Below are 16,989 nucleotides of genomic sequence, written 5' to 3'. Positions count from 1 at the left end.
CTGTTAAGAGCTAATAATAAGTCATTATTTATGCAGAACTTTAAGGTTTGGAAAGTACTTTAAATATCTCCTCTCGTATGGTCATCACACCACTGTGACATAGATGCTACACTGTATATATCTTGTATGTCCCTACTTATTTACATCTTGTTTCCCACATTAGAATGTGAGGTCCTTGAGGTCAGGGGCTATTTTACCTTTTTTTTTTTGTTTTTTGGTATACCCAGTTCTTAGCACAATGCCAAATACAAAGTAAGAAATTAATAAATGCTTTCTGATTGCTTCACCTGGTTGACTTCCATTTTATTGCTAATAAGTGTTTGAGGTAATATATGAACCCAGATCAATGCTTGGAACCTATAAGCAGAGTCTATATATTCAATTTCAAAATTATAATCAATTAGCATAGCAACTGAAAAGGAAATTACACTTAAAACGTTGCGTTTTCAGTAATCTGAATGTTAAAGTTACATATTCAGATGACAGACAAAACACTCAATATTTACTTGTATTTACTCTCAAAAACAAGTAGGATTTCTCAATTAGAATATAATTACTGGAGTTCTCAACATTGCAGATCAAAAACATGAAAATTACTTGAGAAGGGATCTTGCCAAGGTATGAAGAAGTGAAATAAACACTCTATAGAGATGAATACTTGCTACCTGTTTCTCTTGAAAAGCTATGATACGAATGAACCAAAGCCTAAGTTCGGGAGAGTGGGGTACTACGGAAGTGTACATATGGAAGGCCTGCAGTTGGAAGGCTTCAACCTGAAGCCATGAAACTAAGTGTAACACAGGATTCAAAATGTATACATGATATAGATTAATTTCCTATTGCAATATGCTTTTTTGTATTTGAACAAGCTAACTAGACTATGGTCAGAGAATCACAATACTCAGACCAGGTCATAATGCAGCAGGACTAAGGAGGTGATAGTCCCACCGCATTATGACCTGGTCTGAGTACTGCGTTCAGCTCTAGGTACAACATTTTAGGAAGGACTTTGGTAATGTAGAGTTCCCAGGGGAGGGCAACCAGGGTGGTAAAGAGCTTCGAATTATGTCATGTGAAGATCAGTGGAAGGAACTGGGTATTTTAAGCCCATCATCTTTTTTAAGGGGGCTGGGGTTTGGGAGAAAGAGCAGGACAGCTTTCCTTAAGTATCTAAGAGACAGAAGAAAGATCAGACATTCTGTTTGTTCTCAGAGTGAAGAACTAGGAGCATGAGTAGAAGTAACAAAGAGGCGCATTTAGCCTTGATTTAAGGAAAAATATCCTAAATAATTTTAACTATATAAAGATGGAATGGGTTGCCTCTAGATAGTTGATTCTCCTTCACTGAAAGTCTTCAGACCAAGGCTGGATGAACACTTATTGGGTATCTTGTAGAGGAGATTCTTTCTTGGACTAAAAAGTCTTAAAAGTTTTTTTTTTAAATCAAAGATTCTATGATACAGTCTTAAGTGATTTCAACAAAGAAATGTAGGTAATTAATACAAAACTTTCTCTTCCAAAAATGCCAATATATTTCAACAAAAAGTCAATTACTGTAAAGTTCTAAAACAATGTGTCTATTTCTAAGACTTAATTAAAAGATTATGTTTTCATTTAATGTACAGCTTAAATTTAATACTATTTTGGTCAACTGATTTTATTATGAGAGGCAATAGTGGAAAGAGAGGACTAACTTTAGGGTCAAGAAGATTTGGGTTGAAGTGCTGCTTCTGCCACACGCTAGCTGTGTATGACCATGAGTGAGTCACTTAATCCTTAAGAGACTCTTTAAGACCATAATTTACAGATAAGTTTCTGATAGGAAAATTCCCTCCACCATTGTCTATCAAGAGTTCTCCATATCAATGAAATCATGGCCCTAGAGGTGCCTTCTTCCCCTACCCCAAGAAAAAAAAATTATGAATCATTGTTTCAGTACTTGTTACAGAAATAAAAAAAGGGCAGGATTCATGATATTTATCATGTTAGGGCATCTCCATTATTTCACATATTACTCCTAAGGACCCTAAACAAAAGTCATACAGAGAAGTAGTAATTCTTTTATCCTATATATTCAATATTCCATATCATGTTGATTATATAATTTCACTAGAATAACTGAATGAATTGGAATGATTCATGTGATTAGATAACCAAAATTCCTATTTAAATTTATCTTGTATACAAGCAGAGATTATTTCTACTGTTATGATGTTAAAAATCATTTACCATTTTATAATAAACCAAATTATAGTACAGATCAATTGAAATGTAATTAGTACAGCCCAAGAAAGGTTAAAAATAAGAACTAATGTAAAATGAAATAAAAATGTTGACTATAATATCTAATAGGATGGAAAATATTATCCAACAGGTCACTTTATACCTAAAGCATTGAAAGTTGCAATGTGCTCCCACATTTCATCTTGTTGGCTAGAGTGGGGTTGCCAAAGTAGGGCATCTACGTCATGACGCAAACAGAAACAGGGCATTTCTTTGGGGTCCACTAAGGCTGAAAAAAGGTACTGGTTGCTTCCAAGATTCACCTAAAAAAGTAAACAAAGATAATGGTAATTATTTGATATGAAAGCAAATAATATAAGAAAGATAACAGTAACAACATAACCTTCATTAGTACATGATAATTTCTTTAAAATAATTTTGATGTTTTGTAATCATAACATATATTCTTGAAGTACATGGAATACATATTCTAAGTTGTAATACTTGGAATCCAATCAAATTTATTTGCCAAAATAATAATTTATGTATTGATAGATATGATATAACATCATTAAATTTTAGAGGAATCTAACTACATTAATACTGCTATCATAAAAAAATGATAGGTTGTGATTATATGCTTTGTCAAAAACTTCACTAACAGAAGTAGAACTAAACAGGTGGCACTGATATACATTTGAGAAGAGACAAGATCAAATGTGCTAGGAAATACAAAATTTCCATCTGGGTATCATTGAGGAGGTTGCCCCCTCTATCTGTCAGGGATAAGTGGGGTAAGAAAAAAGGGTCCTGATTAAAGAAGTTTGTTTATAGATTTTGGGCTCCAAGGCTTGTCATTCACCAAGGAAAAACAAGCTTCTCTGCTTCAGTAGGTCCTGAGAACAGGCTACAAGCAGGATTAAATAGTTGGTTAATCTATAGGGGTAAGGGAAGTGGGAATGGGGAGATATTACAGATCCCTCCTGTATTGTTCCCTAGCTCCTTTGTATCAAAGACCCCTTTGGCAGTCTGGTGAAACCTACAGACCCCTTAATAGAGTAACATTTTAAATACAAAAGGTTATGAAGGAAACCAGACAGCTAGGAGGTACAGTGGACACGACTGCGGGACCTAGTCAGAAAGCTGAGTTCAAATTTGGTCTCATACATTAGCTGTGTGACTTTGAGCAAGTCACTTAACCTACTTGCTTCAGTTTTCTTAAGTATAAAATGGGGATAATAAAAGCACTTAACTCTCAAGACTGTTTTGAGGATCAAATGAAATAAAAGTTGCAAGGCACTTAGCTGAGTGCCTGGTACACAGCAGACAATACATAAATGCTTTTTCTCCTCTCCTACCTTCCCCTATATTGAAGTATTTTTTTTAAACCTTTTTTTTAAGTTCACAGTCCGTAGGTTAAAAATTCCTGCAATTATAGGCATCAAGTACTCAAACTTGGGAATGTGCGAGAAAAGTCAGCACTGCAGAGAAGGGCACAGAAAAAGGAGGCTAAGGGATCAAGATAAAAAAGTATGGAGACTTCAGAATTTTGCTTAAAGCTGGACCTATTTGCTTTTAAGAGGACAGAATCAAAATGAAGCTGTGCTGCTGGGTGCACAAGGTCACAAAAATGGAGAAGCAGCCTGATGTAGGCTGGAGCGTCACCTTACTACTTAGTGCTCCAGGCAACTTCCTACAACTAGAAGCTTCAGTATAGGTGAAGACTGATATTGTTTGGGGGAGTATTTTTATGTGGGAGTACCTTTTATCAATGAAATCACAGGGCCAGGACCTATCCCTATCCCATCATTACAAAACCTGTGTATTGCGTGATTTATGAAATAAAGGAAAAAAAAACCCAAAACATGAAAAAATATTAAGTGCCTATGATATGTTAGGAGCTGAGATACCAAATTTAGATGAAAATAATGCTTGTATGCTGATGAGCTTTTAGAATTAGAGGTTTAATGAGGGAGGTGACTAAAGATTTTCCTATTAGATATCATTATATGTATATTTCAAAGTACCTTTATGACTAGATGAACTATTTGGTATTAGGTAAAAATGTTACCTGGACTATTAATATTTTTATGCTATTTCTACAAAAGCTAATCTGCCATGAAATTTAGTCTTTGGGGCAATTTCAACTATCTCCTAAGTAGAAGGGGAATTTGTAAGGTAAAAATCTACTAAGTTCTCCAGGAAAAAACAAAAATAAATCAGTAGAGAAATTGCCACTGGTAAAGTTTATAGACCATATAAAAGATAATCCTTTTCTAATCTTTCTGCTCCTCTCTTCAGGAAGTTCAGATTATAAATGATCTGGTAGTAAAAACTTATTACTTTAAAAATGTAGAAATCAGATGGAGCCAAGATGACAGAGTACAAGCTGGGACCCAGCTGAATTCTCCCAACATTTTTCTCCAAATAACTTTAAAATAACACCTCAAATCAAATTTTGGAGTGGCAGAGCCAACAAAAGGTCAGGAGATATTTTTTCCGGCCTAAGGCAACTTAAGAGGTCCAAAGGAGAAGTCTGTAACACCAGGGTGGGCACAGGCCAGGAATGAGGTACCAGTGGTAGGTCTTGAAGGAGGCTGAGGCAGCAGCAGCTTTGGGAGCTCTAAGCCCAGAGATGGTAAGGGGCTCAGATAACTGGTCAGAAAGAGATTGCTGACTGGCAACTCTATTTCCTATAAACATCTGATGTTCAAGGAAGGAGAGAGACACTTGTGATCAGTCACAAGGAAATACGGGCACTGATCAGAGTTGCAGGGTCAGAAGGAGCCCAAGTACTTGTGGAACAGGGGACTTTCCTGGGTAAAGACCAGAGCATTGACCAGGTAAGCAGTGACCACATCTCTTCCATGATAACACCTCAGAAGCACCAAAAAATTGCAGACCTCAGATGGTGGAGTAGGTCAGAAAATTCCAGGTTCTCCAAACTTTTTCCACAAACAGACAAGGTACATGCTGTTTAGAGTAGTTTTAGTGCAGAGTTCATGTCACAAAGAGTTTCAAATGTACAGTTTACTTTTTCCCCTTAAAAAAAGGGGCGGGGTTGTTGTGGAGAATGTAACCTTAAGGATGAAAATTGGTGAAGAGAAGAGGAATACAATTACATTTCAATTAAAATTTAGATTCTTTAAACATATCACATGGAATTATTCTTGGCTTGATTTCATTCAGCTGCTAATACTCATAAACCCCTATCTTCCCACTGCTACAGTTCGAAGATTAAATCCTGCTTTCCTTAATGCACTGTTGTGGCCATTCCATTCAGAGAAGAACCTTTTAGGTTTTTAAGGAAAAATTTGTAAATGGTTAATAAATTTGTCAAATTTTCAAAGGACATTAATAATACATAACTTATCAGGAGAATTTAAAATTATTTGAAGGCCTAGCTTGTGGAAAGGGAATTAGAATTGCTCTATTTGGTTCTAGAGGGCAGAACTAAGCAAGAAATGGAAATGGTGAAGGAGGAAATTTAGGTCTGAGGTAAGCAAAATTACATAATTGGTGTGATATAAAATCATAATTAAAATTATGCAAAAGCAGAATGGATTGTTTTAAGAGGTAGTGAGGTTTGTCTCATTTTAAGCAAAGCCTGGATGGTGACCCTGTCAAGTCTAATATATACAAGAATAATATTTCAGTTATGAGACAAAATAGATGGTTCTAGAGTCCCTTCCAGCTCTGAAATTCTATGGTTCTATAATAGTCAATTGTTAAGAACCAATGAAAATTTAAGAAGCAAATAAAGAAATACTGCACCTCAGAGTTGGAAAAGATCATAGAGGTCATATGGCCATACCTAAATAAGAAACCTTCTACAGCATCTCAAAAGGTAGCCGTGGAGTTTCTACTTGGATCTCTCCTCCATTACAACTGCAAACACCTTTGGTGAGCACATATTCTCTTTTTTTATGTTTTACTTCATGTTTATGATCAGAGAGTAGTTGAACAGTACGGATGGGAGACTTTCCTAGAAGAGGGCAACATACAAGGCAACATACTGCTCCACCAAATAAGAGTCAGCAGTATGATGTCAGGAAAAAAAGCTGATGTGTGCAAGGACTGAATTAAGAAAGGAATTGTGATGACAGGAAAAAGGTGGTAGAGGGCCAAACCATGTGCAATGGGTGGAAGATGCAAAGAGGAAAGTTTAAGCTTGAACAACTTTCTAACAATTACAGTTGTCCAGAAATTAAACAGGCTGCCATGAAAGGTAACAGATCTGCCTCAGTGGAGGTCTTTCAAGCATACGATAAATGACTATTGAGTATGTTTTATTTGGGAAGTTAGAACCAGCAGCAATGGGTAGAAATTGCAAAAAAGGCAAATTTAGGTTAGAGGTTAGGAATAATATTCTAACTTCTAAAGCTATCCAGAATTGAAATGTGCTACCTTGGAAGGTAAAGGGTTCTGCTTTATTAGAGGTCTTCAAGCAAACGTTGAACGAGCACTTGTCAGGTCTGGGTAGTACTAGGTGGGCACTGATTTTCTAATCCTAAGAACTGGGAAGCCAGAGTGATCTGATCAGGTAAAACCAATGCCACGAAGTCCATGCACTAAAACACATACACTTTACTTACAGAACGGTGCAGGGGCAAAGGGATGGCTCCTTGAAGTTAGAAAAACCCAGGTTCTAGGCCTGTTTCTGCACATATTATCTATTCTACCCTGGGAAAATTACTTAGAAGCTGGGGATTCTGAGAACCAAAGATCACAAATTGGCAAAAAGGCCGCAGTCTGCTTCAGTACACAGAGGTTTTTAGTGATATCTTCTGGTGAAATTATAGGTCCAATCCAAAAAACCCTGAATACAAAAAATAAAGGGATGAAAAAAACCTCATTCATAAGAGAGTTTAGGCCCTTACCAAAAGAAATGACCCATTTCCCCTTATTTTAGATATTTCAAGGGGCTTGTCTATGTGATTCCCCAGCTGACAACAGATTAAAAAATAGACAGGAAGGGGACAGAGGTTGGCCATGGAGAAATGGATACTTGTTCTAGCAAGGAAGTAACAGCTTGGCAGCTAAGGAAGAGAAGAAAGGAGAAGGGCAAAACTATTTAAAAAAAAAAAAGCAGTTTTTGGTCACTGAGTGTAGAGGAAAAGAAATAAGAAAATATTGTTAATGTGCATAGAAATAACCCTGACCTATTAAGAAAAGGTTAAATTTCATTTTGAATATTTGATTTAAGGAGAAAAGATGACATAATAGATAAGTAATATTTCCATCAAAAATTGTTAAAATAAAGTTTTTGAATTTCAAGGATTAAATTAAAGCAAGTTCACATATATAATAATATTGAACCAATGCCAGATAAACATCTCTTTGTGTCTCTGTCTGTCTCTCTTTTAAAACCAGATCTGTAATTACACTAGTGTTGAGAACTCCCAATGAAGGACTTTCTCTACAGATGAAGATGAGACACTGGTTCTACATCTTAAGGTCTAGTTATCTAGAGCCATGAGAAGTCCATCAACTTGTCCTGGGTCATAGCCAGCATAAATCAAAGGCAGGAGGACTTGAAAGCAGGTTTTCCTAACACTGAGAACAACTGTCCATACACCATACTGTACATTTATATAGCACTTTACAATAATATCACAAACCCCTCTCACTACTTTTTATAGATGAGGAAAAGGGTTTCAAAGAAGTTAATTGCTTTGCCCAAGATCACATAACTAAAGGTTCAGAGCTAAGATCCTTATCCAGTTCTACTTCTTAGAGTCCCTTGACCCCTTCAAAGCTAAGTTCCTTTATTAGGCCTCTTCAGATTCTCCACCCATTCCCTCCAACCACTACTGCTCCTCTAGACTACTTTATATTTATTCTTCATTGATTGCACTGTGTCTGTGGACATCCCTTCCAACCCCACCCCTTAACCCCATGTATGTTTCTTGGTGAAAGGAGTGATTTTTTTTTGTTTGTATTTCCAGGATTTAGCAGTGCCTGGCATAGAGTAGGGACTCAATGTTTATTAACTACAATAATTTAAACCAATCAGCAGATTTCTCATATTCGTTGAGCTTTTATAAATGTATGCTGCCAAGAAGTTTCCAAAATTTACCACCTGCCAGTGCAAAAATAAATATTTCATCATTTCTATACTGGTACTTGTTACAGACATAGTCATCAATGATTTAAGAGCCAAAGAATATGATTACAATAAAATATTCCCTAGAAAAGATTTGAAACATTCATTTCAAATTGTCAATTGTTTTTTTCTTTTTTGTAGACTACTTAACAATTAAGGCCTAAGAAGATTAAATGTCAAAGTAAAGACATTTTACCAACCTTTCTTTGTTCATTGCTATTATCAAATTAAACTTAAACACAAAAAGTATTTAAGTTTCAAAAAATATGAAATGGCATAATTTCTTTGCGTATATAAAATTAAAGCATTCTTGTTGTAGATTTTCAAGGGGCAGAAGAAAGCTAGAAAGTCAGAATTTTATGAAAAGAAATCTTTCAATTCCACGTTCATCTTCTAAAAGTCACTGTCAAATTTTAAATATTCAAAGATATGTAGTAGAGAAGCCATGACCACCGATACATGGTCACTCACATACCACAGGAATCATCCAAATGTATTTCCTTTGAGATTTACTTTCCTTAAAAATATGACACATGTACAAAATTATGTGTATACACACATGTGTATATGAACTACTAAAAATAAAGACTGAACTACAGTGTCCTAGTTCAATTTAGAACTGTGATTTCATTAGTATGGTTATTACCTCTACTTATATTGATCACAACTTCATCTTTCATCTTGTGAAATTCTTAGCCATGTCTGTGTGCAAATTCTCCATAGAGAATCTAATACATATCAATGTATCACTAGAGTAGTCTGTCTCTCTGTTGTCATTTATTCTTTCTATGACCATAACATCTTTTCTTACTTATCAGAAACCATCTTTTATTCCTCTCATCTTGTACAAGTTATCTCTGGTAGCGTGTTGTGGCCAATCATTTGAGATCATGTTACTCCTTGAATCATAGTCACATAGCATTAATGGGAGTTACTGGTGTTAGTTCATTGTCCATCTATAGTGTCTTTCTCTCTCTATCTTTGTCTCTGTCTCACTCTCACAGCCACATACAACACCTCCCCCCACCGCACACTCAGTAAATTGCAAACCTAAGGGCATGTTACATTCTCAGCAGTATGCCTTTTACTTTTAAATTCAGTGTCCAATGTTAAATGACTTTCTTTAAAAAGTTTTTTACACCTGCTTATAATTTCGCCCTCAGACTACCTTCCAGACATGGGGAAGAGTTTGTGGTAAGGCATGGGGATAGGGTATGCTATGCTTTCTGAATGGGGAACAACAAGCAGGCCATATGGCTGGAATACAGTTTTATGGGGGTGAGCAAGGTAGAAATGTGAAGTATCTGGAAAAACTGATTGAAGCCAAATTATGTAGGACTTTAAAATGCCAAATGGTAGAACTTTTATTTTATCCTAGAGACCAACGAGTTTATCCACAAAACCAGAAGAGGTATAGAATGATAATTACAGGGGTTGGAAAGATCAAGTGAGAGGTTTTTTTGAGAATGGGGTAGACATGGGTATGTCTGTAGGCAATAGGGAATGAACCAGTAGACAGAGACAGATCGAAGATAAATGAGAGTGTAGAGATGACAGAGGTGACAATCTGTTGGAGGAGACAGTATGGAATGGAAATCCTTATACCAGTAATGGGGTTTGACTTTAGCAAGGTATGAGATGGAGGTGAAGGAAGAGATAGTGGCAGAAGGCGTCTGAATGATGAGATGAGGAGGGCAAAAGAGAGAAATCTTGGCAAATGATCTCAATTTTTTTAATAAAACATAAGGCAAGGTTTTCGGTTGAGAGGGTAGGAAGAGAGGGAGCCATGGAATGTTTGAGGAGGGATGCAAAGGTTTGGAAAAGCTACTGTAGAGAATGGGATAGTGACTTGAAAAGGGAGGTATAGAAAGAGTGTCAGTTTGTAAGTCGAAATTCCCTATTTTGAGGGCAGGAGTTGGGGAGGAGTGAAAGATGGTGAGCTATGTGCCAAACTCATTGAGGAAGGAAGGCATATTCTAGAGGTCAGTAGACCATAGCTACAAAGATTTTGAATGAGTAGAAGATGTGGATTGTATGAACCTCAAAGGGGGAGAGGTTACTAAGTAATGGAGGTAGGAGGAGAACCTGGAAATGGCAATTGAGAGCAAACAGTAGTCTAACTCCCTTGCCTTGACCAGTGAACTGAAAGAATGGGTCAAAGTGGCTATCATGGTGGGGGAGGGAGGAGGGAGAGAAGAACCAGGTCTCAAAACTGTGAGAAGACAAGAGTGGAATAGGAAAAGATTTATCACGAAACTTCCGTAAGTTGACTGCTTATGGAACTGGCATTCCAGAGGGCACAGTGGAAGGAGTAGGTACGTTTGGTTGGGACTTTGGGGTGAAAAGGTTGAGGGGGATGGGAATAAAGACTTGGATTGTGGGGAATGGGGTTCAGAATCTCTGGGGTGTGCAGGGTATGATCAAGAGTAAATACATTCATCATGTAGTGAAAGGTGCTTCTCCTTTTCCTAGGAAAGGCTGGAGATCAGGCAGAAGACACGTGTAGAACAAGACAGAAAGCTCACAGTCAAATGGAAGGCTTCAATTTCTTCTTTCCTTTTCTCTCTGCAGGCTGGAGATCAGGCAGTAGACATAGCATAGGATGGAAGGTGTCATCGGAGATTAAGGTGTAACTCACCTCACCTCTTCACACAGAGGTTAGAGATCATCCAGATGCAGCACAAGGAAAGATGGAAGTCACTTGATTGTACCCTGCCTGTGGTGTCTTTCCTGTATGAATTATATTGTGCCCTGGTACCCTACAAAGTTTCCTCAGGGAAATTATGAATAATATAAAAGTCATTGGTCTGGATAAAAAGAAGTGGATGAAAAATGCATGTTACAATGTGGTCTGTGCTTATTGGGCAGCTCACTGGTTAGATCATCAGTAATTTTGAGTCTAACAAGAAATGATGTTCTTCGATTTTTAGCTATATTGTATCATGAGGAAAATATTCTTAGACACTGAATTTAGCAGAAGAGACCAACCTACTAATATCAGACTGGGCCCTGATTTGAATAAGAAGAGTTTAATCTGGGAAACTACCTAGTCTTTTTAATGATCCTAAAATGGTGTCTTTTAAAATATTTTCCATGTGATACAATATAGCAATAAATCATAAACCACCACTTCTTGTTAGAATCAAAATAACAAAGGATAAGAGACAATAGATGAATAGCCTGCTCTATTAATGCATGCAACAGAATGTGACTAGGGGATGTTTTATTTTTTAATTAAGTGCCTTTTATGTAGAAGGCATTCAATACAGATTAAATTGGTTCAATATTTAAAAGGAAGAGAGAAGACTAAAGTATGAATATTTATGGGAGATATGGGCAAAAGTCACATAGGATGAGAAAGCAAGGAGGAGTTTACAGCTATCTACAGAACTGGAGAGTACTTACACTGATAAAATCATATAGCCAAAGTATTAAGGAACTTCAATATTAACAGTGATACCATTAAAATTGTGGTGGTTTATTTTTATGTACCAACATGGCTAAGTTCTAATTCTATTTAATTACTTCCAAAATTTTCTATTAAAAAAGTTCAGCTAATTGGTGACTTCTGATCTTTCCTTCAAATATAACTTGAGAAAATGGGTAAAAATTATGTCTTTTCCAATTCCAGGCACTATATTAATTTAAAATGATGAACTAGAGAACATCTTATTAGTTATATTCTCTTGTTTCTATCACTGTTTCCTTTAGAACTCTCAGGTGAAAATCAGTTTCTGGCAATTAACTTTTTTTTTAGCTGTTCCATCACCTCTATTTTTGATACTATTTTATTTTTTGACAGTACATTTAATAAAATATTTCACATCTTCCAGAGTTCAGATTGATGCAAATAAATCATTAATGTATTCTGTACTTGCCTTCTCTTTCCTGAGTTGAACTTTGTACCCCAGTTATTTTCTAGACATGATTTTATATTTATTTTTTGCTGGATAAGTCTCTTAATATTTATTTTTCTACTACATTTTATTTTTCTTTTAATAACTATTGCCTAAAGGCCATGCTAAATATTTGATTTCTCCTTTTAAAAAGACTATTATCTTTTGGGAATACTACCATTAGACAAGAATTCTGATCATCTGATTTCTCTCCTCATTTTTAAACAGTACAACCACCTAAATTTGTTATTACCTAAGTGATGCAAAGTCACACTCAGTGAATCAAGCTTACTATGTGTCAGGAATTGGGCTAAGCACTAAGGATACAAAGAAAGACAAAAACATGGTACTTGTTCTTAAGGAGTTCATAGGCTAAAGATGAAGACAACATAGACATAACTATGTGTACACAGGAAACATACATCAGTGGAAAGTAATCTTAGAAGCAAAGCACTAACAACTGAAGGGGCAAGAGAAGACAGAAAAACCTTCCTGTAGAAGGCATGATTTGAGCTGTCTTTAAAACAGGGAAGCTAAGAGTTGGGAGGTCAGGAAGGTAAAAATTAAAGGCATGGGGGACAGCCAGGGTAAAATCACAGGGCCAGGACATGAAGGGTCATGCATGAGGAGCAGCAAGTAGGCTGTCCTTACAGATACAAACTTTTACTCCTCTCATCTCTCTTATTTTTCTTTCCTAGAAAAAGAGAAGCTGAGTTAAATTTCCTACAGGCCCAACCTCCTCCTCCCCTTTAAATCTTTTTTTTTTAAGGTTATTCGATTTTATTGTGTGTGTGTGTGTGTGTGTAACATTATTTATTTTTTAGTGTTTGACATTCATTTTTATAAGATTTTGAGTTCTAAATTTCCCCTCCCTCTCTCCCCTTTCCCCTCCTCTGGACAGCATGTAATCTGATATAGGCTATATATGTATGATCATTTTAAACATATTTCCACATTAGTCATGTTGTAAAAGAAGAATCAGAACAAAAGAGAAAAGCCATGAGAAAGAAAAAAAGTGAGAGAAAATAGTATGCTTCCATCTGCATTCACACTCCATAGCTCTTTCTCTGGATGTGGGCAGTATTTTCCATCATGAGTCTTTTGCAGTCGTCTTAGATCATTTCATTGCACAGAAGAGCTAAGTCTATCAAAGTTGGTCATCTCACAATGTTGTTGTTATGTATAATGTTCTCCTGGTTCTGCTCACTTCACTCAGTGTCAGTTCATGTAAGTCTTTCCAGGTTTTTCTGAAATCTGCCTGCTCATTATTTCTTATGGAACAATAGTATTCCATTACATTCATATACCATAACTTGTTCAGCCATTTCCCAATTGATGGGCATCCCCTCAATTTCAGTTCTCTGCCACCACAAAAAGAGCTGCTATAAAAATTTTTGTGCATGGGGGTCCTTTTCTCTTTTTTACGATTTCTCTGGGATATACACCTGGATCAAAAAGTATGCACAGTTTTATAGCCCTTTGGGCATAGTTCCAAATTGCTCTCCAGAATGGTTGGAATCAGCTCCCAACTCCACCAACAATGAATTTGTGTTCAAATTTTCCCAAACTTCTCCAACATTTGTCATATTGGCCAACCTGACAGGTGTGAGGTGATACCGCAGAGTTGTTTTAATTTGCATTTCTCTAATCCAGTGATTTAGGGCATTTTTTCATATGACTATAAATAGCTTTAATTTCTTCATCTGAAGACTGCCTATTCATATCCTTTGATCATTTATCAATTGCTCCCCTCTTAATAAGATCTTTGGTGTGAGAAATATCATGGTTTTATCTTTCTATTTTATAAGCTATAGGACATTTTGGCTCAAACTAGAAAAGAGATATAAAATTTTTGATACTCTGGAAAGCAATGCAAAATTTCCTGGTTAATATTTGTTAATTCTTTCTTACACTTTTCAGTATAAAGTCTCACTCTTTAAAGGAACACCTAACTTTCATATTTAAAAAAAAATCATTAATTTAAAATTAACATTTCCCTAAACAATTATAAAACTATATCTTGAAGCAGTACCGATTAATTTCTTTTCACCTTGTAGAAAAGATGAATAAACAGGGATGACTTGATAGTACAACTGGATGAATCTGGAACTGGTTGAATGACCATGCACAAGAAGGAATCACTACTAATTCCATACCACCTTGGAAGGAGATCTCCAGTGAAAAGCCTCAGGAATCTATACTTAAGACTTGTGTTGTTAAACATTTTTAAAAATCATTCTTAAAAGTATAAATGGTGCTCTTATCAAACTGGCAAATGACAGAAAGTTGAGGGGTATAGCTAACACCATGGATGTCAGGATCCAAGTAAATCTTAAGTAGCTAAAAGAAGAGGCAGACTCTAATGAGGTGAGTAGTATTTAAAAAGTCTTGCACTTGGGTTCCAAAAATTAGCTTCAGAAGGACAAAATGGAGAACACATTCAGATAAGGGGCAAGTGAGGGAACAAGCATTTATTAAGTACCTATAATGTGCCAGGCAAAGAACTTTATACATATTATCTCATTTGATCCTTCAACAACCCTGGAAGGTCCTGGCACATGGAAGACACTTAATAAATGTTTGATCATTGATTAAGGTAAGTGCTGATATCATCTCCATTTTACAGGTGAGGAAAAGGAGGCAGACAGAGGCTAAGTATCTGAAATCATAATGGGTATCTGAAATCATAATTGAATTGGCCCCCTTGACTCTATCCACTGTCATCTAAGTCATTCCAAAAAAAAGAAAGTGAATAACAAGCTCAATGAGTCATCAGTGACTCACATTGTGATACAGCAGCCAAAAGAGTTAAAGGGATCATGGGCTTCGTTAAGAAAGTTTTGCTTATAAGACTGAGGAAATGATAATTCTGCTATACTCTACTCTGTTTTTAGACCACATGTGGAGTACTGATCTTAGTTTTAGGCACCACACCAAAAAAGACACTGATAAACTAAAGAATATTTGGGGGGAAGGTAACTAGGATTGGTAAATGGCTTTAGGTCATGTCAAACAAGAAATGGCTGAAAAAAACTAGGGATGATTATCCTGAAGAAGAGAAGAGATTTGGAGCAGGGGTGAAGGGAAGAGTAGAGCATGGGGGAGAATGTGATTTAAGTAAAGGATTATCACACTGAAGAGAGGTTGGAGAGACTTGTACTATTTGGCCCTTAAAGGTAGGACCAAGAGCAGATGGTGGAAGTTTCAAAGAGGTAAATTTAGATATAGGCTTGAAATCAAGAAAGACTTCACATCTATCCAGGAATGGAATGTGCTGCCTCGATACAAAGTGGGATCCCTCTAATTTGGGGTCTTTCAACAGTGGCTGGCATCCAGTTAGCTAGACAATGGTAAACATTCTTTTGGGGGTGGGGGGAGGAGTTGGGCTTCTTAGATGTTAAGGTTCCTTCCAACTCTAAAACTTTAGATTTTCTGATTGTAAAGCAGTAGGTTATGTAGAATAATCAGAATGAGCAATTTAAAAATATTCAAGCTGATTTAGTCAATCTTTTCAACTCATTTTCAGGCCAATACAGGGACCCTTCAAGCTTATCTCTTAAAGACCATTTGTGTGACAACTTCTAAAAATGTTTAGTAAGTTGTTAAGTAGCATTTTCAAACTGTGAATCTATTTTTATCTACAAAGAAAGTACAGAATATGAAGAATTACTGCTCAATAACTACGTATGAATTCATGTCAGGTTATGTTCACACCATACAGTCTTCTCTTTACGGGGGAAATATTTTCGCTAGCAACATTAATAAAGACCAAAAAACTTAAAGAAAGATAAATAGTAGTATAACTAACATGTCCACTGGTAAAAGACCAAGTTAACTGAATAAATACAGGTATCTGGGGCTTCTGTCTCTGTGATGCTCCCTTATTTGTTATGCATTTTATATAAAGTTTTTATTTCCAAACACAACCACTTTATTTTTTGTTATATATTATACTACTTTAATTTTGTAAAAAAAAAAATCACGCTACTTACCATCTATTGAATTTGAGATTGAATGTATTGTTTCTCTCTGGCTAGTTCAATTAGCAATTGAATTATTGTAAACATAGACAACTTTTAAAAATATAATCATACCCCTCCCAAAAAATCTAAAGAGCAATTATCTTTAATTGATGATACCATTAAGATGGATGCAAGATTTAATCCTAGCCCCGTTGCTCTTTCTTTCCTATTTCTTTATTTCTTTCTCAGACTTTTTTCTCAAAATAACTAACAGCTAAGTAGGATTTAACCTCTTTTGAGCCTTCCTATTAAGCCTGGGGGTTGGGAGAAAGATATATCTTCTTTAAGAGTGATTTTTTCCTAAACGAAAATTATGAAGTAAATCAAAAACATTTATTAAGTGCCTACTATGTGCCAGACACTGTACTAAGTGCTGGGGATACAAAGGGAGACAAGAAATAGTCCCTGCCCACAAAGAAGCTCATAATCTAATGATAGAGACAACATGTAAACAAATATACAAAAAAGCGATATACAAGATAAAGAGGCGATAATAACAGAAAGAAGGCTTCCCATAGAAGGTGGTATTTTGGTTGGGGCTTAAAGGATGCCAGGAAAGTCACTAATAGGAGTTGAGGAAAGAGAAGAATTTCAGGCTTGGGGGACAGCCATGGAAAATGCCTGGAGTCAAGAGATGGCATGTCTTGTTGGTGTAACGGCCAAGAGGCCTGTGTCACTGGATTGAAGAGTACATGGTGGGGACTAAGGTATAAGAATGCTGGAAAGGTAGGAGGGGGGGTAA

General features: G+C 36.2%; 1 protein-coding gene across 1 annotated transcript in view; it reads right to left on the bottom strand.

The window, feature by feature from the left end:
• The window catches only part of NUDCD1 (NudC domain containing 1), a 110,518-nt gene that overhangs the window by 1,694 nt on the left and 91,835 nt on the right, over nucleotides 1-16,989 (bottom strand). The window contains exon 9 of the mRNA XM_036741757.1: nucleotides 2,387-2,546. Coding sequence (XP_036597652.1) covers nucleotides 2,387-2,546 — 160 coding nt within the window. The remainder of the gene's footprint in view (nucleotides 1-2,386; nucleotides 2,547-16,989) is intronic.

The sequence above is a fragment of the Trichosurus vulpecula genome, chromosome 1, assembly GCF_011100635.1.
Source record: "Trichosurus vulpecula isolate mTriVul1 chromosome 1, mTriVul1.pri, whole genome shotgun sequence".
Taxonomy (NCBI): Eukaryota; Metazoa; Chordata; class Mammalia; order Diprotodontia; family Phalangeridae; genus Trichosurus; species Trichosurus vulpecula.
This window is presented reverse-complemented; position numbering and strand designations above follow the sequence as displayed.